The 22,097-nt window shown below is 48.1% G+C and overlaps 2 protein-coding genes across 2 annotated transcripts in view; both read left to right on the forward strand.

Annotated features, from left to right (window-relative positions):
* Positions 1 to 1,785: 1,785 nt before the first annotated feature.
* Positions 1,786 to 7,862, forward strand: LOC125959371 (uncharacterized). The gene is made up of 3 exons (XM_049692192.1): positions 1,786 to 3,095; positions 4,194 to 7,794; positions 7,839 to 7,862. Exons 1-3 carry the CDS (start codon positions 1,786 to 1,788, stop codon positions 7,860 to 7,862), a joined length of 4,935 nt encoding a protein of 1,644 aa, XP_049548149.1.
* A 4,021-nt stretch (positions 7,863 to 11,883) lies between these two features.
* LOC125949975 (locomotion-related protein Hikaru genki) overlaps positions 11,884 to 22,097 on the forward strand; it is a 97,391-nt gene continuing 87,177 nt past the window's right edge. The window contains exons 1-2 of the mRNA XM_049677487.1: positions 11,884 to 11,939; positions 12,043 to 12,178. The gene's annotated coding sequence lies outside the window, so the exon portion shown is untranslated. The remainder of the gene's footprint in view (positions 11,940 to 12,042; positions 12,179 to 22,097) is intronic.

Below are 22,097 nucleotides of genomic sequence, written 5' to 3' on the forward strand. Positions count from 1 at the left end.
GTAGGCTTAGAAGTCGGATCAGATCGGAGTGTCCGAGCAAGCTAAGGAACAGAGCGAAGAATCCCTCTGGTGGGGCGATGTTCATGTTTTTTAGTGTTGTCATTGTCATCATCATTGACACACCAACGCACAAGTCATTCTGCTCTCAAATTGCACAATCAAGAGCCATATGACACATCTGTCGATGTCGATTCTTTATGCGTGTGTGTGTCTGTGTCTCGAACTAGCTGCTGACTAGCGAATGGTATTCATACTGCCCGTAGGCCATTGTGCTGCCATAGCATCAAACATCAGAATCTCACGCCAAAATGCCAAATGGCTCGTGTGATAGGAAATGACCGCACTTCGCTCCGCACTGCTTGCTCTCCTCTTAGGTTGTATTGGAATCACATCGATGCTCTGAGCTCACTCATCCTCTTGTAGCATGATGAGGCATGTTTGGAGTGCGTGTCGGGATTCAATCAGCCAGAGTGCCAATTCCAAATCCCCAGAACGCGTCAAATGGTGCCTGGTAGATTCTTATCGGTTGTTTTCTCGAATCTAGTTCCTAACTGACTGACGAATGATGACAGATGATGACGATGATGGAGAGGTTCTCTATGTGATTCCGACGATTGGCCATCGGTCGGATGCACTCTGATAAAATCAAGCTCTTTTGCATTTCGGCTCGGCTTTGGAGTGATTTTGAAGGTTACAATATGGCCGCGACTAGTGTAACAAATTGGAAAATTCTAATCCAATCCTCAACCCATGAAATACTTTCTACTTCCGTTTTAATCCTGTTAACCGTTACAATCAGGCTCACACGCTGGTTTGCCCATCTGTAAACACGATCTGATATGTTTCATGTTTGTTGTGTTCGGTTATGACATAATCAATTAGAATCGTGCTGAGTGGTTCGCTTGAGTCTTTCGAAGCTGGCTACGATTCAAATGAACGGAATGATCGGATCTCGAATTTACTGTCACCAGACCGCATCATCGTGCATCGTTGGCTCCTCTGCTCTGGTTTCTTATGCCAACAGACATTCTGCATGTATCAAGATGCTAACATAATAACGGAACGAGTTTAGAACAATCGTCATTGTCGGAGGATGTCGTAATTGAATTCGCTTTTCAGCTAGATTTCAGTCCTCGGGGTAAACGGAAACGGAGTCCGTATTGCTTTTCTATTGTCTCACGCGGCAATATCTCTCACACCGTCTCACGGATAGCATCACGGATAAACCACAAGTGGAACAGGATGTGATTGAATCTCGGATCCATGGTTTAATGTTTGGTGCAGTACGAACGTGTACTGCACGAATAAGTGGGCTCCACCGCAACTACAACTCTGATGACGATCTTGTAGCGGCGGTGGTCTCCTGGGCAAGGGTCAACCGTCAGGTGTCATTTCGGGCACGCGGTTGACCCGGATGCGCCCAGGCTGAAAAAGGCCCAGGTGAGTGCTGAGAGCGTGGGTGGCTCAGCACTCACCAAATGATAAGGCTGATCGCTCTGCGCTAGCAGAGGATCGGTCTCTTCGATTGCAACACTCAAGGTAAGCTGACACGATTCCTAACGCAAATCATTTTCGTATAAACGATTCCCCAACGAAATCATTTTTCGTACAAAATCATTTGGTGACCCCGACGTGATCCGTATTCGCGAGCGGATTCGTAAATTCTTCAAGTGCTACCGTGCGCCCACGTCCCTAAGTGCTACCGTGCCGTACGTTTTTCCTGCGTTGCGCTCTCGCTCGTCGCTCTCGTGCGCGTGTAAGTAACGGTGCTTCAGTGCGGTAACAATGCCAATCACCAATTCGCCAGCTGGTGACCAGAAGTCCGGTGGAGAAAAGGTGCCGCGGGCTGCGGATGTGCCTCGTGGCAACACAGATAGTGGTCGGCAAGGCACGAGCCAAGAGCTGGGAAGGCCATCCGCCGCCAACGAGGGGGCGCGGCAGCTGGCCGCGCTCGAGGAAGCCATGCGGGCCGTGACAATCGAAGCCAAGGCCGGGCACCTTGACGACGAATTGGTGCCTATTAAGGCAGACATGCTGGAGGGCATGTATAGGGAGGGCTGTGCCGTGCTCTCTCGCCTCGAAGCGAAGACCGGTGCGCCTCAACGCCGCGGCCAATTCTGCGATGCATACGCAGCGGCGAGGGTTGCGCTGGGCCGCTTGCGGAAGGCTGAGACGGCGTCCAGCTCCGTGCTGGACGCGACGACGGCAAGTCCGGCGCCGAGGCCTGAGCATCTGCCTCGCATTGACTTGCCGAAGTTCGGCGGGGACCCGAGCGACTGGCCATCGTTCGCGTCCCGCTTTGAGCGGCGCCTGTCCGGCTGGCAGGAGGACGCGACACGTTACGCGTACCTCCAGCAGTGCTTTGCAGGGTATCTGCCGGCCTTGCAGAGCGCGGAATCGTTCGAAAAGGCTGGTATGCCTTTCGAGGAGGCATGGTTGAGGCTCCAAGAGCGGTTTTATAAGAAGCGAGTGGCCTTCTTGGGGCATTTCCGTACCATCTTGGAGGCCCCAAGACTGTCGAGCGCCTCATCGAACGGCCTGATGCGGCTCATCGACGTGGTGGAGACGGCCATCACGTCAGCCCGTCAGGTTGCCGGAAAACCAGAGGAGGCACCCTCTACAATGGAGGACGGGTTCCTAGTGAGCATAGTGCTGTCCAAGCTGGACGATGACAGCTTGGCACGCGTTACCAGAAAGGCCGACCAGCAGCTCATTCCAACGTGGAAGGAGCTGCGCGACGAGCTGGATTCTATGGCGAACCGGCTCTACTACGAACCAAAGAGGCAGAAGGATCCGGCCTCCCGTGGCCCCCCAGCCTCCAAGGTTCAAGCATCGGCCATAGCACCGCGCAAGGCAGCCTACGTGGCTACCACAGCACCAGCGGCGGCTCAATCGAAGCCGAAGTCGTGCATCGCTCGGGATCCGGCTGGCGTTAAAGATGGCCCCGCTTCATCGGCTTCCGCTAAGCCGAAAACGGCAGATGATCGTCGGCTGTGCTACGCATGTGACAAGATGGGCCATAAGGGCAATCTCTGTCCCGAGATGCGTGTGCGGTCCGCAATGGAAAGGGTAAATCTCATCATGGAACGCGGGAAGTGCGTAAATTGCTTCTCGCGAAGCCATGTGGCTCGCGATTGCGTATCGGAGAAGAGGTGCCAGCATTGCGGCAAAAAGCATCATACGATGCTATGCAGTTCCGCAAGCCTCTTAAACGAGGAGCAGTGACTCGGCTCCAGTGCCTACAAACGCTCCCGTGCGTCGTGCTCCCGTGTTGCCCGCTCCAGTGCATCGTGCTCCCGTGACGAACGCTCTCGTGCGTCGTGCTCCCGTGTTGCCCGCTCCAGTGCATCGTGCTCCCGTGACGAACGCTCTCGTGCGTCGTGCTCCCGTGACGAACGCTCTCGTGCGTCGTGCTCCCGTGACGAACGCTCTCGTGCGTCGTGCTCCCGTGTTGCCCGCTCCAGTGCATCGTGCTCCCGTGACAAACGCTCTCGTGCGTCGTGCTCCCGTGACGAACGCTCTCGTGCGTCGTGCTCCCGTGACAAACGCTCTCGTGCGTCGTGCTCCCGTGACAAACGTTCTCGTGCGTCGTGCTCCCGTGACGAACGCTCTCGTGCGTCGTGCTCCCGTGTTGCCCGCTCCAGTGCATCGTGCTCCCGTGACGAACGCTTTCGTGCGTCGTGCTCCCGTGTTGCCCGCTCCAGTGCATCGTGCTCCCGTGACGAACGCTCTCGTGCGTCGTGCTCCCGTGTTGCCCGCTCCAGTGCATCGTGCTCCCGTGACGAACGCTCTCGTGCATCGTGCTCCCGTGACGAACGCTCTCGTGCGTCGTGCTCCCGTGTTGCCCGCTCCAGTGCATCGTGCTCCCGTGACGAACGCTCTCGTGCGTCGTGCTCCCGTGACGAACGCTCTCGTGCGTCGTGCTCCCGTGACAAACGCTCTCGTGCGTTGTGCTCCCGTGACGAACGCTCTCGTGCGTCGTGCTCCCGTGACGAACGCTCTCGTGCGTCGTGCTCCCGTGTTGCCCGCTCCAGTGCATCGTGCTCCCGTGACGAACGCTCTCGTGCATCGTGCTCCCGTGACGAACGCTCTCGTGCGTCGTGCTCCCGTGTCAGAAGCTCCAGTGCTCCTCATGAACGCTCTCGTGCGTCGTGCTCCCGTGATAAACGCTCTCGTGCGTCGTGCTCCATCAGCCCCCGCAAATCCTCCCGTGGAACACCCTCGTGCGTCTCCCGTGACGACGATACCACTACGACCAGTATCGCTACCTTGTTAGCGACGGTCATTGCCCGGGTGTTAGGTGCTGATGGCCAGTGGCATCAAGTACGCTGCATAATGGATTCGGGCAGCCAAATTGATGCAATTACCATTGCCGCAGCGACACGGCTGCCGATGCCTCTCCGGCCATCAAGGCTGCAGTTGGATGGTGTTTCCGGGCCACTCGCAGTTACGCGCGAATGCGAAACGATGGTGGCTAACTGCGACGGAACCCGCAGCTTCCCGGTGAAATTCTACGTGATCCCGGAGCTGCCTAACCTCCCCTATCGGTCGCTGAAAGGGAGCAATGCTGGTATGCCCACAGACTTGGACCTTGCCGACAAGTCATACTACGTCAGTGGCCCAGTTGACGTAATATTGGGCGCCGGGGTGTACTTCGCCTCGCTCCTCCCAGGAATGGGGCGGACTGAACGAGGACTAACCATCCAGAACTCCGTGTTCGGATGGTTAGTGGGCGGATTACTCCGTCAAGACGCTGCCCAAAAGGTCAGGTCGTACCCATGTGGAGTGGCCACAGCGGAAGACGACCTCCGTAAGTGCATCGAGCGATTCTGGGAGGTTGAGGATGCATCTCTCCCGTGGAATCCGGGTACGCCGTCGGCTACAGCACCGGAACTTGAGGCTTTTTTCCGCGATACTACATCATTGGCGCCGGACGGCCGATATGTAGTGAAAATTCCCTTACGGGGGGAGTTGAGTGAGCTGGGGGATTCCTACCAGCACGGAGTCAGGCGCTTACTAGCACTCGAGCGTAAGCTAGAGCGCCACTCCAGCACATATGACGACTACCGCGCATTTATGCGCGAGTATATTGAGCTGGGACACATGACACTAGTCGCACCGGAAGACGCGAAGCGGGTACGCTACGTTATACCCCATTCGTGCGTCGTAAAACCGGAATCGTCAACTACCAAGCTACGTGTGGTGTTTGACGCCAGCGCCAAATCGACCACAGGAGTGTCACTCAACGACCTCCAAACTATCGGCCCGGTCCTGCAGCCGGATTTGTTACGCATCTGGCTTGACTTCCGGCTACACACGGTGGTAGCAACGGCTGACATCGCAAAGATGTACCGCCAAGTATGGGTATCAGACGAGGATACTTGGATGCAGTGCATCCTGTGGCGCGACCATCGTACCCAGCCGATGCAAACGTACCGATTGCGCACCGTTACGTACGGTGAGGCAGCCTCCTCTTACTTGGCATGCAGAGCACTGCAAGAGGCCGGAGAGGAGGTACGTGCCAGTAGTCCTGCGGTCGCAGATGCCATACGACATGGGTTCTACGTGGACAATTTGTCGTTGGGTGCCGCCACATCCGAAGAGCTACGTGTCCTCTGTTCGGGTGTGGAACAAACGCTGCTTCGCCGCGGTATGCCCTTGCGAAAGTGGGCCTCGAATATGGACGATGTACTCTATCACGTACCACCGGAGCATCGGGAAGCTCCAGTGAAGATCGGCGACCGCGATGCCGTTCGCATGTTAGGGTTATCCTGGTGCCCGACCGAGGACACTTTCCAACTGGTCATAGGCGACGAAATCCTTCAGCTAGCGGAGAACCTGACCAAACGTGGTCTCGTCGCAAGGATTTCCAAGCTTTATGATCCAGTTGGGATCTTGCAGCCGGTGATCATCACGGCCAAGATGATAATGCAAGATCTGTGGCGCGAAGACCTCGCATGGGATGACTGCGTGTCTCCCGCGTCAGTCCACCAGTGGAACGAATTCACGACGCAACTCCCGTTGTTGCGGAAGCTGCACATACCACGGATGGCTGCTCCTAGTGCCCCGACCACTATACGCATCGATGGATTTTGTGATGCGTCGCTGAAGGCGTATGGTTGCGTATTCTACGTAACCTTCACGGACAATCAGGGCAACCAAACGACACGCTTGTTGTGTTCAAAGGCTAGAGTAGCACCGCTGAAGACGACGACGTTGCCACGTTTGGAGCTGCAAGCCGCCCTGTTGTTATCCGAGCTCTACGTGAGAATTCGAGATGCCTTCGACTCCCGTGTCAAGGAAACATACTGGTGGTCGGATTCGCAAGTAGCTTTGTCTTGGATACGATCCGACAACACTCGGTGGGACGTCTACGTGAAACACCGAGTGGCCAAAATCCAGGTGGTTACTGCAACCGCGGACTGGCGATACGTACCCACCAAGCTTAACCCTGCCGACATAATCTCCCGTGGGATCTCGGCGAGGAAGCTTATACGTCCAGAAGTGATGGCCTTCTGGCTAAACGGCCCCACATTTCTGAACTCGGGCTGTGATGCATTCCCTGAACCAACAACACCAGATGAAGCAGTCGCAGCAGAGTTAGGAGCAGTGCATTCTCAGGCCTCGGTCTACGTGGCTACCGTGGGACCCGAATGCGACGACTTGATTTCGCAGTACCGTCACCACTGCTCCTTCTCGAAAACACGCCGACACTTCGCCTGGCTTGGACGGGCGGTCAACAATTTCAAGGCAGGCATGGCCTCGCAACGCGCAATGAACCCCGGTCTGGTCCCTACGTACGGACCATTGACTCACGCTGACCTGGAGGATGGCCTAGTGCGCATTCTGCGAAGGATGCAGGCGACCGCCCATCCCAACGAAGTGAATGAGATGCTGACGAAAGGATGCATCACACCGACGAAACGCATGCAACATCTTAACCCCGTTTACGTAAACGGATTAATCTACGTGCAAGGACGATTGCAGAATGCGGAACTTGCCGACGGCGCCAGGCTGCCGATCCTTGTCCCGAAGTCCCACCCGTTCTCGAGGGTGATGATCCGGGACATCCACGAGAGGATCTTCCATGCTGGAGTCTCATTGGTAATAGCGGAGTTCCGAACGCGTTACTGGATGCGCGACCTGCGGCGGACGGTGTTGGGGGTGCTTGCTCGATGCGTTCCGTGCGCAAAGGCTCGCCCACGCCCATTCGCTCAACAAATGGGCCCTCTGCCGGAACCTCGAGTGAACGCGTCGCCACCGTTCACACACACCGGCGTCGATCTTTGTGGGCCATTTGTGGTGCTCCCCGGTTTAAAGGGCCATCGCAGCATCGATGTCTACGTGTGCATCTTTGTCTGCTTCGCGACGAAGGCAGTACACCTTGAGGTAGTGGAAGATCAATCCACGCAGGCCTTCATCTCGGCTCTCATGCGCTTCGTGTCGCTACGGGGAAAACCGAGTGTAATCCATTGCGACAACGGTCGCAACTTCATCGGTGCAGCCAGGGAACTGCAGCGCATACGCGATGCCTTCACCAACGCCGAGTTCCAACACAGCATCATCGAAAAGGTCGCCGAAGAAGGAATGCGCTTCGCCTTCATCCCCCCGCGCAGCCCTAACTTCGGTGGTCTATGGGAGGCAAACATCAAGGTGGCCAAGCGACTGCTAAAAGCCGCCGCCCACGGTGCGCAGTTAAGGATGATTGAGATGCAAACTTTGATGCATCAAATCTCAGCAATCCTTAACTCCAGGCCTCTTACTGCTGTCCGCACGGCACCCGAGGACGTCGAGGTGTTGACTCCAGCGCATTTTTTGATTGGTCGCGCCTCCTTCAGCACACCGGCGATGCTGAGAAATGACGACGCTGAGCCCATTCACACGCGGTGGAAGCGTGTTCAGCGGCTAACCCAACAATTTTGGACTCGATGGCGGTCCGAATACTTGGCGCAATTACGTTGCGCCGCTAAGTGGACTCGACGAATGCCGAACGCTCGCGAAGGACAAATCGTATTGATCGGCGATGATAATGTTCCCGTGTCTCGGTGGCCGTTGGGTATCATTATCAGAGTCTACCCTGGCCCGGACGGGGCTATACGAGTCGCCGACGTGAAGACAGGTAGTGGAGTCTATCGGCGAAACGTCCGTCTACTAGCTCCCCTGCCCATCGATCCTGTGGTTCCTGCTACGTGCGGCGACCCTGACGATCCTGTGGTTCCTGCTACGTGCGGCGATCCTGACGATCCTGCGGTTCCTGCTACGTGCGGCGATCCTGACGAACTTGTGGTTCCTGCTACGTGCGGCGATCCTGACGATTCTGTGGTTCCTGCTACGTGCGGTGATCCTGCAGATCCTGTGGTTCCTGCTACGTGCGGCGATCGTGCCGCGACGGCGGGACATAGGGACGACGAGCCTACAGCAGGCGTTTGGGACGGACGACTCCGTCCCAAAGGGGGGAGGATGGTGCAGTACGAACGTGTACTGCACGAATAAGTGGGCTCCACCGCAACTACAACTCTGATGACGATCTTGTAGCGGCGGTGGTCTCCTGGGCAAGGGTCAACCGTCAGGTGTCATTTCGGGCACGCGGTTGACCCGGATGCGCCCAGGCTGAAAAAGGCCCAGGTGAGTGCTGAGAGCGTGGGTGGCTCAGCACTCACCAAATGATAAGGCTGATCGCTCTGCGCTAGCAGAGGATCGGTCTCTTCGATTGCAACACTCAAGGTAAGCTGACACGATTCCTAACGCAAATCATTTTCGTATAAACGATTCCCCAACGAAATCATTTTTCGTACAAAATCAATGTTTATGCTTTGTGTGTGTGCGTGTGATTGGAGGGTGTGAAGAAGCCCTCGAGGGATGCTTCAATTTCATCCAAATTCCTCGCTTTTAGCGACAAACGAAGGCAATTGATTAAACGGAACGAGTGGAGTGTATTATCCGTACCCCAGCTTATTGGTTTCTAGTAAACGGGACTGATTGAGGCACTGATGCACATGCTCAAAGGCACATAATTGATAATCCATATTTTGGGAGTATTTAATTTATAATTTTAATCTGTGTCCATGTTCTCAAAACCGAGAGGACATTAATCTTGAGCGTATATGTAAAGTTCTTCGAATACTGGGCTGATTACAGCTGATTGTAGATAGATCTGATTGTTCAACTTGAAGTCATAAGTTCATAATCAACCAATCTCTGAATTAAACTATAAAGACATAGTATCCAGTACATAGTACATAATACATTTCGAAAGAGAGAAAGATAGAGATAGAGAGCGGCAGAGAGAGAGAGAGAGAGAGAGAGAGAGAGAGAGAGAGATAAAGAGAGAAATAGAAAAAGAGGGATAGCAGCTGCTATAAACCTACTTGACCATTGGACGACTGAGCTCATTCTTCAGTACAACATTTCAATCAATTAATTTACCATAATGTATGCTGATGTTTCGTGCATGAGATTGTGCCAGTCTCAGAGGGACGGTCTCGGTGTGGTTCTTTGAAATTGTTTGCTGCCATTTCGGCCAGCTGGCTAGAGCTTTTTGCTCACCTCACCGTATTATGGTTGCTACTGGGATTTAGAGCAGGCCCCTAACGTGTGTTTGTGTGGAACATGGTGGTTCTTGAGGATGACGACGCAGTCACCATGATTCTGCTCCATCGCAAAAGGACAGAGAATCAGAAATAACAGGAATTACAGAAGCGCTGGAAGAGAAAGGCTAGCCCAACACGAGAACATACCTCACAACCACTTACTACAAATTGTGCATTTACATAGAGGTACTCATTATTTATGATACGTTTTTATGCTGCCCCAAGGTGGGTTGTTTTGTGCATGTTCCTTGTCTACATCCTACCAATGTCCTAGTTGCTGTCGTATGTTGGAGCTCTATTAGTCAAAGTAAGGAAAATGATTAAGCAAATGTGTGGGGACTCATGAGGACGTGACGGTCCATTCATAACCTGATGTGTAGGGAGGGCTGCCAGACCTTTGGCGAAAAGGATGGGCCCCTGAAAAAGGGAAAAGTCATAGTGCGATTCTGTAGTACAGTCATAATCGAAGAAAAAAAACAAAACCGTCTGGGTTGGAATCCAGACATTGCTATCACGAAGAAGGGTATGGTGGTATTGTGGCTCACGCTTTTACGCTTTTTGGCTCGAGTTGTTACCTTTTGCGGCATTTTCAATCTAAGATTGTCGGTTGGTGGGCTAAAAAATCACATTTTGATTAGTGGTTTCCATTAATTTTCCATTGCTTCTAGCGCAATTTCCTATCCTATTATCAGTTTATTTTTAGTTTTTACAAGAAGAACTCTTCACAAGAACAAAGTCAGCACTAGATTGCTGAATTTGGGTTAAGCAGTCTTAAAAGACTTTGTGTTATACTATCTGAAGTTTTTGAATATCAATAAAATGTGAACTTCGACTCATTCAATTTTATCTCCATCAAATATCGATAGTATATCATCGATATTTGCTGGTGTTAAAATCGAATGAGTTGAAGTTTCCGTTCACACTTTATTGGTATTCAAAGAAAGATCAAAGTTTTGAGAGATGCATAACTTGAAAGAAAGGATAATTTTAAACATATTGTAGATAAGGTTTACTATGAAATCTGTGCGTTCTTCTAAAGCATTAAATAATTCAGTTCTTTTTCAAAGCAACGATCTGGTCAGCTGTTCTATTTGTTGCCATTTATCGATCCATTCTAGCTTTTCGCCCACAGTGATAATTTTCATTCAATGCATTCATTCAATGCAATGCATACGTTATATACGTTTTTTTTACATTGCTGATTATATGAACGAACAGAAAGCATTATAAGTGATTTGGATAGCGAATGATTAAATATTGAACTGCAATATGGAAGATCAGCTACAATATTTTTTTAAAAGTAAAAGATATAGTATAAAACAGGAATCGTCAACGATTACCTTCTGCTTGACTGCTAAATCTTCAGTAACCGAGGCATTGAAACGGGAAAGAAGAGATGAAATTGATTTTCGAACGACAAAAGCACCACATCCGGAGTATAGAATGGTTCACAGGGTAAAAGGAAGCCATCGCCATCATAAATCGTGTTCACTTGAGGTGGTGCTACTGATACGGCCAATGGTGGCTGTTCAGAGTGTGATCCTGCTGAACGTGAAACTTTGGGTAACGGGAAGCGTTAGCTTTGACGTCATGACGAGGAATCTGAAACGGAAAGGCGTTAACTGAATCCCTCGAAATGAATCACCGCCAGCGAAACAAAAGAGAATCAATCGAAATAGGAGTCACACCGGTATTCTCGCGGGAAAGCAAACCATCCGCTACGGCCGTGGAGTGATTCAGGATCACGTTTGCCACCCGGACATGTCGTACGGATGTGTCCTTTAACCACTCAACACGTTTTTGGGAAAGAGAGGACATCGTGATGGGAGAAACATGTGTGGAAATCCCCATCTCGTGTATCGACTTTGAGTTCCGACAGGAAATGTCGAATTGTGAGCCATGCTTCGTGTCTGACAGTTTCCCAGAGCTATTCACACGTACAACGCTGTCTGTTTATGGTATCGACGATAAAGCCTTTGAAATACGCATCGAAAGCAGCGAGCTCGATTTGTGATATGTTGAAATATGCAGAAACCGTTGAAGTGTACCGGGATTCTCCACCGAAACAGAACTGTCTTTGCTGCTGGAGAAGGTTTGCTTTTGCTTCTGCTTCTGAAGAAGAGCTACCAAGCGAATAATCGCAACACGAATTCCACAATTGATCCAACCAGCAAGAGGCCGATCTAAGAAAATATCAATTTCCGGTATTGCTGCTACAGTCAAAGTGAATAGATGTAGTAGAATAGACGCTCCATCTAGCATATTACGTTATCTCGAGCAATGGATAAGTTATATAAATTCAAGGCAAGTTGACTGGTGAGCTACGCAACTTCTGCACTTAATGTCAAGGTAAATAGGCTTTACCGAACCTCCCCCGGGATTCAGTCATTAACTACATTTCCGGCGTCTGTTTCACACCCCACCTTTCTTATCCTTCACTTCCTACCGCCAGGAGCAGCAGCAGTTGGTTTTTGGCCCTCGACATGACACAGCACGCAGCCTATCCGGGGCATTTAGGGGCAACATGTTCTCACGGATGTCGTCATTTCATGCTCACTAGCGAACGCAACCTCGTACCAGGAACGAAGGTAAGCTGTTAAGACTCAAGGTATAATTAACTTAACACGGCTTATCTGCATGCAAATCTTGACTTTCATTTCCTGTCAGTTTTCCGGTCTTCTTCAGATCCTTCCTGCTCGACTTTATTCATCAAACTCCAGGGGTAGCAAGTACAATCAGTTTTCCGTTGTTTGCGAAGTTTGATTTCTCACCAAAGGATGTTCAGCGTAATGAGAAGGGGTATCATGGCGATACTCTACCAGAACAAGTCCATCGGCCCTCGAGCAATCGTTGCATAAACTGCCAAAATGGTCCTTGAAAGATCTTGTCGACGAAAGCCGGAGGAAATCAACGTGCGAGTTGAACGATGAAGATGTGATACCGAGATCTGTGATCGTGTTGGTACAGAGAGATGAAGATACGCGTGTCCTTCCTTTCGCCATCCTTTCCTTCCTTTCGCCAGCTGCCGTCCTGTTCCGGATATTGTTTCAGTTCCGCTCATGCAAAGGCAATTCGCGGATGTTTGTGAGTAGCGGATGCGATACGTTTCATCACGGTATGTCGTGTACGCTTCTGCATGTAACTTCCATTTCTCCCAAGTGGAATGGTGAATACGAGACGAAATCACGGCGCAAAGTCACGCGAGGATTCCGCCAACAAGTAACTGACTCCCGGACATGTCCTCTCTGGCCACTAGAAGCGGAAGTGTATTGTCTGCATGTGCGTGTCTATGTGAGTGTACGGAGATTATATTGTTTGTTAGAACACTCTTCCAAGAGTATCCTCTACCACTGACTAACAGTCGTCTTTTTCTCGTTGGCAAACGTTGTAATTTTCCACACGATTTTTGATGAAGAGAGGATGAGGCAGCTGAAAATTCAACGGCGAGGAAGAGCGGTGGACAAATTAGGTGCGGAATGTGTCGCAAAACATCGTGGGTTGGAGACTAAATTGGATTCTTCACAAAATTGAAACTTTTCCACTCAACTTTCTCAGTTCCCCCTACATCCGATTCCTTTTGGATGTTCCACCAGAACGGCCCCGTGACAGCGAGAGGGTTAAAATGTGGATGTTTGAGGGTGTCAGTATCGCATATTTCTCGCGCAACTTTGGTTTCGCGTGCAGGAAGTGGCAAAATAATTCAAAAACACTCGCCATCGCGTTTCCCACCAACAACACTGCTTGTGGATCTCTCCGAGCGAATAGTTTTCCTACCCTACAGCTTCATCGGTCCATTGGGGTGAACTTTTTTCCCGAATATTAGAGGGCGTGTGAATTAATTTGAGACATTTATAATTATCTTTCTTCCGGGATAACTGGATGCTTCTGCTTCCGAATGCCTTAAGCTAGGTTATGGTTTTAATGCAGGTCTCTTTCGCTCTCTTCTATCTTTCGTGTTTTTCATTTTCGTTTTAAGGCGTAAACAAGGATCCCTTGCTTTGATGCTTCCTCTAGTGGATGGGGCACAAGCGAATGGAACTAGACTTCACCACTCCGTGTTCTGGAACGCCAACAGTCCTGGAACGACAAAAAACTTTCCCACAACGACCTTCGCTCCAAGTTCCTGTGCTTCTGTATTTCTTCCACTTCCAACAACTACATGAAGATGAGAAATGTTGCTTGGAATTGATGATTATGGATGTGCGCTACATTGCACTTCAGGTTTCATATGAACTGTGATCTCGTACTGTTTTACATAATCTTCGATGGCTACGGGCTGCTGCAGCTAAGGAGTTGCTGTGGAGTCCAGAAAGGACTGGAAAGAAGGTTTTCAATTATATTTGTTCCGTAGTTCCATAAATCTATAAACAACTTAAGAGCAGAGTTAAGTTTAGATTGCCAATGAGTAAGGTGTTAGGAGAGGATGATTCCCAGAATCCAAATCTGTTTCCATCAGACATAATCTTTCCATCTTCCGTCGAACAACAGCGAAGAATTTGCACTCACTGCGGGACTGCTCTTGCCGAGTAAGGCTTCATATAGCAAACTGTTTTAGTCCTACACATAAGCCCCAACTCCAGAGGGCCGTAGCTGGAAGATTTTCTTCACAGTGGTGTGATGGGCAAACGGAATGGAGGAATAATACAGAAGCGTACCCATAAGACACAGAACAGACGAAGAAGAGGAATAAACCGTTCATCCACTACTTACGTATGCAAAGTACGTCCATTCGTAAGAAATGCATGTGGATATCCTGCTTTTGGGTTTTTATTATTATTTTATACGTTTTTCAGATGCTTCATTCCTTGTTTTGTCATCTTCTTTCGATTGTGAAAGATGCGATTGTGAGGCATTTTAATCCATTTCTTTGTCAAACAGTGGGAAATGCAAACACTTGTGTGGAAACGCAACTGGGGTTTTATTTGAAAATCACCCCCCAACAAAATGTTGGGCCTTATTTCTCCTCAACAAGGGTTCTCTGAATTTCTGAATCGTATAGGATGAGTAGAAAAGAGCTTAACATAAGAAATGAAAAAAGGCCTGAAGCAACGAGAACAAATATTCATCTTTTCTCAGTCAGTATATACCTTTTCATCCATCTTGCAGCAATGCAAGAAGTTCCCATGCCCAATTATGCAAATGTTCTTTACGGCGGCTTCGTCTGTTCTTATTTGCTATGGGGATATTTAATAAACTAAATTCTTGGATCGGATTCAGGATAGAGTCCGTCGTTACGGGGGTCCTGGACGCATAAGATACGGCTGGGAAACTGGTATGCGTTTGGCAATCAGAACAGCTGACCCAATTCCCATTGCTACAAGTCAATGCGCATCTTTGGTGGCACATATTTCGACTAGGATCAGAATGAGTTGACCCATGCAATGTCAACCAACCAACCTTACAGCGACTATCGGAATACATGGTTTCTTCCTTTTCATGGACGATTTATCATCATACAATATCTCTAACCCCGCGTCTAAACTGCCATTCTAATGGTGAAAACGTATGGCGAAGGCAGCAAAATGGTCCATTTTTCTATGGTTCTATGGGTCACTTTTAGCGTCTGTGAGCTACCCGTGCGTGGTTTTTTTGAACGTTTTTCCAAGCATTGCTGTCAAATAATGCAAAGCGCTTCAGCTAAAGCCAGGATTTTGCTTTGGAATCGAATCCCAAACATGTTTTTTGCTTTTGCTACTGTTTTTAATAAAATGCGACACTTTAACGTTATGATACTGCCACATTTACTCCAAAAAATGATACAATTTCAACTGCCACACTCAAATTCAAATCAGTTGGAGTTCAGGGACTCACATAAATTAAGTTCATTACAATGGTAGAGTAAACGCCACCAAATCGGATTTTACTTGCCAATTAAAATTGTAGTGTGGACAAAGGGTAAGGGTCGCTGAAACAATGGCCAGTAACTTTTCGCAGAGTTTGGACTGTTGCATTTGCTCGTGTTAGTTTCTCAATGCCATTTTGGGAGTGCTTTATCGAGGCTATAAGAATCGAACAATTACATGTGTTCAGTAAGGATTCTTGAACTTAAAACAAACTGAAATATCTGATACTTTTTCACGATCCTTCCGCAATAATGATTTTGTTGTGCAATGTTTCTCCCAAAATAACAAATTATGTCTCGTATTCGTACCGCGTTGTACGATTTTGCTGAAGAATATTTCCAACTTTCATTTAAGTCAACCCGTGAGGTCCCCTGTTGAGGACATCAGGGGGGCCTGTGTTGATGATAAACATCTATCGTCGTGCGGCACGAAATCTTGGTTACCATGGATGACGGTGGCCATTGAAATGAAGATGTATGTGTCAATGTTTCGTAATGTAACCAAAACGGATGGTTTCATAATACTGCTGTTATATTTTGATGATGCCGCTGCCATGGTTCTGATGGTTGCGGCCAGCCATTTTTCTTATCATTTTTGTCTGGGCTGAGATTGTGTAGCGTTACAATACATTCCATTATTAATCATCCCTTTTTGCACGCTACAAGCAACATCAGGAGCAAAAGATGAGGAAGGGCGTTAGCATGTGGAAGCGGCACATGCTTATATCACTCGTACATTGTAACCAATACACCATCCAGCGAAACCGAAGGTGAGATTGAGAAATGTGTTCATTGCTGGTAATATATTAGTGACCCAGTGTGGCCGTGTGTGCGAAAGGAAGAGGTCATAATGCCTACAACGGAAACACATTGCCATGAAGAACTAGCAACCGCACCGGCACTAATGCTGTCATCATCAGCAGCACCATCAGGATATCATCACCAGAAGCACATTTGAATGAAGCGAGTGTGGCGAGGAGATTTATTTGTTTGTCATACGGAACACAATATCTGTCAGGATCTGCAACGAATCGGTTTTTCCGAAGCAGCTTGTTCTGCAATGGAAGGGTGCTATCTTGTTGGGAAAACAACATGAGGATTATTCGAAAGACGCGTGTGCAGAGAAGGTTGGTGGAGTGTTATGTTTCTCGGATGTTTTGTCCTCGCTTGACACCGACACCGATTTAGCAATTACTGTCCACAAGCATCCTGTTTATCCCACATTATCACATTCCGATTGGAAGTGTATGTTGTTATGTTCATGATGTTACGGAAGTCATTAATTTGATTCAGATCTTCAGATGTCAGCACTTTACTGATGCAGCAGAGTAACGGCATAAGTCTGTGTTTTTCTTAATAATATTTTAGTAAGCTTTGATAATGCTTAGCAAGGTTTTGGTCAATGCATCGAAGAGATGATATCGAGATCGAAATTTATTCTAAAATAGATTTCAACTACCAAAACCATTTTGTAATACACAGGTGACATTATTATAAGACGTTAAAACTATACTGTGCAGGAGTAAAATAGATAGCCAATCACGGTTCAAAATCATACGTAAGAGAATGTTTTACTTGTTTTGGGGGTTTAAGGTCTATTTAAAGTAAAGAAAAACAACGAAGGTTTTGTTCTTTTAGACGGGAATCATTTCCTGTCTATGATCGACTCCTTGATTTACTGATGTTTAAAATTATTGGGTGTCCTGTTGTCTTTAAAGTGAACTCAAGAAGTCAAACGAAAAAAAGGAATGCGGTTGGATCGATAGTGTGACGAACGCATTGAACGCTTCGCTCTTCATTTCCCAAATAAATTAATATGTATGCTTCTCCTATTATTTCCTCTTTGGTTGCTTATGGCAGAGACACCAAGCGACCTCGGCAATTGACATCTCTTTTTTGGGTTCAGCAGAAATGGACGGGGTAATTTTTTAAATATAAACCTTCTGTGTTTATATTTATTTTCATCGCTGATTCCCTTTGTTTGGGATTAAAAATGGATCGCATCGTATTTGACCACATTCCAGGAGTGCGTGACCTCTTTCTAGGTAAAGCGATAGACGAATAAAAATATGAAAAGCGCCGAAAAATAAATTGGTTTGCAGTCTGCCATGGGTGTTTCAAGTCCCAGTTCACCATCTGCTGGCATTCAATGAACTGTTGTACCCGCAGAAGTGACCATCGTTGAAATCACGACAGAGTGTACCCGACCAGAACCGAGGAAGTCGAAGCATCGGTAGCGGCAGAGGAGGATACTCAATCGGTCTGTGGAGTTGCATATACATAGCCGATAATTAAATTATAATGCAAAGCCTGACTCACCACCAGCATCACCATCTGCAGCACCAAACAAGACTCTATCCGACATTGCACGACGGCAAGCGGTGAGGGTTCTCTGGTCTATTTGCCGTTTCTGGTGATTCAGGTTTGGTTGGTGTTAATATGTTGATGTGCCTCCAATACTCAAACTCTATACAGATCTGCGAACGGGCGACATTTTCCTATCTCGTTTGATACCTCTCCGCCGTTCATGGATGTTTGGTTGCAGGAATTCCGAATGGCGGTGCGTCGACCGGTAATGTGAGGATCCGTACGTGAGTCGCATTTTAAGTAAAGTCACTAATGAAATATGTATGCGGGGTATCGACAACCGCTGACCACTAGGTCCATGTGTCTGTTTGCAGATGAGCACATAATCGTCGCTTCCTCTTTTTGCTGCTGCTGTTGCCGTTGGCATCGGAAAGTGCTACGTGAATATCAATTGACGATGCTGCCCACTGCAGCTGTTAGTCTATACTAGGCCCCTAGTGCTTTTCATATCAATTCAACAACTGGCAAGACTCTAAACATTATTTAGCTGTGGTCGTCCTTTTCCATTTTCCTTCTCGGTGTTCCAAATTGATTTCAACTGCAATGTTGAACTCATATTCCAACACGAAGCTAGCTAACGAACGATGAGAGGTGCTTTAGTCGTATGACCAAACGCCGTCTTCCGGACTAGAACACTTTGAACTCACATGGACATCGATTATGATACCCGCGATGGATAAGGAAGGGGGCGGAGTATGTAGCATGGCGTAGTGAGGAAGTTGGATAGGATAAAGATAAAATTATGCAAATTCGATGCGGTTGTAAAAGCAACAGCACCATTGCCATGACTGGCGGTTCTTCAGTTGACACAAATAGAATTGAATTCAATCGAGGTACGGTTTGCCGATAATGGACACCACACCCTGGATACCCCCGCTCTCCTCTTTCAAACATGGTTCCTACATTTCGTTTTACGTATCTTTTACTGACCATTTTGCTAGGGGGCTTCGTTGGAGCGGTCTTTGTTGAGGAAACGCTATACGCCATGACTATTCCCTGTGTCGGTTGTGCATCTATGTGTGTGTGTCTGGGTGAGTGTGATGTACAAAAATATGTGAGAAAATATGAGATCCACGAAAGGATTACTGGATCCTCGGAAGGCGAAACGAATTTTCTCACGCTGCAGCAGACGGAGAATACAGAAAAACGTCGCGATTGGCCTGTGTCCGCCACATCTTCCGGAAACCGAATCGTAGTAGAAAACACAGCTCCAGGCAGCATCAATGCATGAATAAACGAACGGTTAGTTGGTCGTTCGGCAAGATAGGTTTAAAAAAACATTACCGATGTGGATACTGTGTAGAATGACGGTAGAAGCAGGACTGTCTCGAATAAGAATGGCCGAGGCTACAAACCTCAAAGCGTCAGTCCTCGAGTCCAATCTACAAAATGGGATGTCGTTCCGGTAAACCAGTTTTGGTCAATAAAACACAAACCAACATCGTCATCCGTAGCAAAAGATGAGATTGTTGAGATGAGCAAAAGATGAGAATGTCGAGGGACATTTACGGTCCCTCAAGTGGCCTCTTACGGCGGAATCGGAGGGGATGAGTGAAAACATTCCAATTATAATACCCAACGATGCAATCTGAGTGGTCTCGGAACAATAAGGATCGTTCCTGTTGGCCATGCTTGTGTCTTAAACTTTGAGTAGGAAGCAGTTCATGACGGGTGGACTGCAGATAGGGTCGAATTTATAACGATATTCAAGTTTAGACCAAGTGCATCGCACGACCCGACATTCATCGAACCCTGGGAGAGCGATTAGATTGGATCGTTACTCCACATTCTAGTCCTTCAGATGGTTCGAAAAGGTGAGCACAGATCGTTGAAACGAGAATTAAATAATGTTTTTCTTGATGCAAGATCTCCACGGTCTCCGCTCAAACGACAGCGAAACGAGATGGTTGGAAGGAACAGATGCTTCAATCACTCCCCGGTGGATAATGTCGAGCAGTTTCTCTCCACAATGTTTCTCTCAATATGACTGCAACACACTTGAGGTCGCTGAGCGATGAATTGATGAGAGTTGGTATAGTAGTGCCAATTGAAACAAAATCATCTCCGTCCCTCCGTCGTCTACTATTGAATACGAGTTGAACAAACGTCCGTTCGTTGTTGAACAAACGTCCGTCCTATGATGTTGGATATATTTTGTTGTTGAATCCATTTGAACCACTTTTGAGTGGTAGAAGGACAGACCACTTTACGTAAGAGCTCCAATTGAGGGGATTTCAAAATTACTTTTCATGGAATGGGAAAAGGAGATCGTTGAGGGAAAACGTCTGTCGCACATCGAATGTTGACGTAGTCACACTAATTAGTTTGTTTGTGCTTCCTGTATTGCTTCATTTTTGAGTAATCATTAGCATGAAATCAAAAAATAAAAAAGAAACATTTGTACTTGGAATGAAATCGAAGGATTCTGTGTTACGTCCGTATGAATGCAATGTCACAGAACGAAAGGTGCGATCGAGATGCCCTGGAGAGCTGTCTGATGGGTTGTACAGTATCTTGTACGACTAGCTGGTTGGTAAAGAGCTGGCTAAGGATATGCATGAAAATAGATGCCCACTCGCTTGACCACGGTTTGCTCAGCTTCCTCGGTATCGAGCAGGTTTTTAGTTTCAAGAGTAAAGCATGTACGGCGAGTATGTTGGGCAGATGGCACACTCGTTCGGAGATGCAAATAGTGTTATTGTGTTGCGAAGCTCAAGCAGGAACCATGTACCGTGTCGACGAGGAACCTAAAAAGCATCGATGAGGGAATACCGGACGAGCTTTCGAGTGAGAACCTCATATCCTGTGCATCCATAGTGAGATGCTAGTAGTAGTTCAAATAGCGTTACCAATGGCACCGATGCCAGGGCAACGGTCTAAGTCACCGATGTTGCAACTCGTCACAACCGAATCGTTGCCTCCTGATGCCGGTAGTTTTTCGTACGTTTATCCAGAGGCCTTGTGCTTCCAACATAACAGTCCACGTTGAGCAAAAAGCAAGCGGTCGTTCCGAGCAGAAATGGTGGAAATTGGACTCGAGAGTCGTTTGATACAACAACTGCTTTGGTGGCTATGGGGCCGCTCAGTGTGAACGATTTACGGTTGAGAGACCATTGCAGGCTTCGCTTCCGTTGATTGGACGCTCCTCGTTCGCTTGTTGTCACCAGAGTCATCAATCATCATGATTCGTACTTTGTGGTCCTGTCCACAAGTGACACTTTGATGGGCATTTGCAAATCCCAAAACGACATTCCAGAGTGGAATGTGAAGTTGGGATTTGTGAATTTCTTGTTCCAAATCGATTTCCATTGATTTCTCTACCAAAATCCTCATTCATTAGTCGAGTTCGAACGATGATGAACGAGTGTTGACCGTGCTGAGTCGAAGCGATCTCATGGGACCTACCACGAGTCAGAAATGAACTAGAAAGGGTTGACCACATGTCATGGTGGACTTTGACTGAGAATTGTTCCCTACATCGATCAACGCTCCATAGAACCCAAATCGGAATTAATCTCAGGGGTATGGTGACATCCACTGAACTGCTCATTTGTATGTAAAAAGACGAAGCCGCTATGTGATGAAGTTTGGAACATTCTGTTTGCAGCCCTTGGCGGTGCTGCCAATCGCGATTCGATTATGTTTGTTTTCCATTTCCGTGAAGTGCGAAGATTGATCACACTTTTCTGACAGTTCACGTGCTCGGTGCTTCTCCATCCGCGCCCAGCGATAAAGTAGACGACAACGGAGTATAGAGGAGATGGAACACAACCGACTGACATGACCACGAAGAGTCCATTTATAATCGGCACACCTTTTGATCATCAGAGCAGTTGGTCCAACGAAATGGTTCGTGAGGAGGAAAAGATTAGGTTTGTAGAGCTGTCAGTTATCATTTTTGGTGCGTATTTCGTCCTTTCATTCTATCGCAGGGTCAATCGAATATTTATTTCAGGACTTCATTCGATACAAAACACTAAGGACGATCGTTGAGGTTTACTAAAAGGATGGAATGAAACGAAAGAATACTTAAAAATGGAAAAGGAAAAAATATTTCGAATATGGTACTCCCGCTTACGGAAATGGGGAACAATGATAAATGGCTTCGAACAAAAAATTGGGCGCACCAGATCGTAGTAGAGTGTGTTGTGTATTGGTGAGGGGTGCGAGAAATCATTTGTAAACTTTTATTGCGAGTGTCGTTGGCATTGGTGTGGCAGACTGTCACTCGAGGGAACCATAAATAAAATGATCTTCCGTTTCGGGTCTGTGATCTCATGAATGAATTATTCTACGGG

The sequence above is a fragment of the Anopheles darlingi genome, chromosome 2 (assembly GCF_943734745.1).
Source record: "Anopheles darlingi chromosome 2, idAnoDarlMG_H_01, whole genome shotgun sequence".
NCBI lineage: Eukaryota > Metazoa > Arthropoda > Insecta > Diptera > Culicidae > Anopheles > Anopheles darlingi.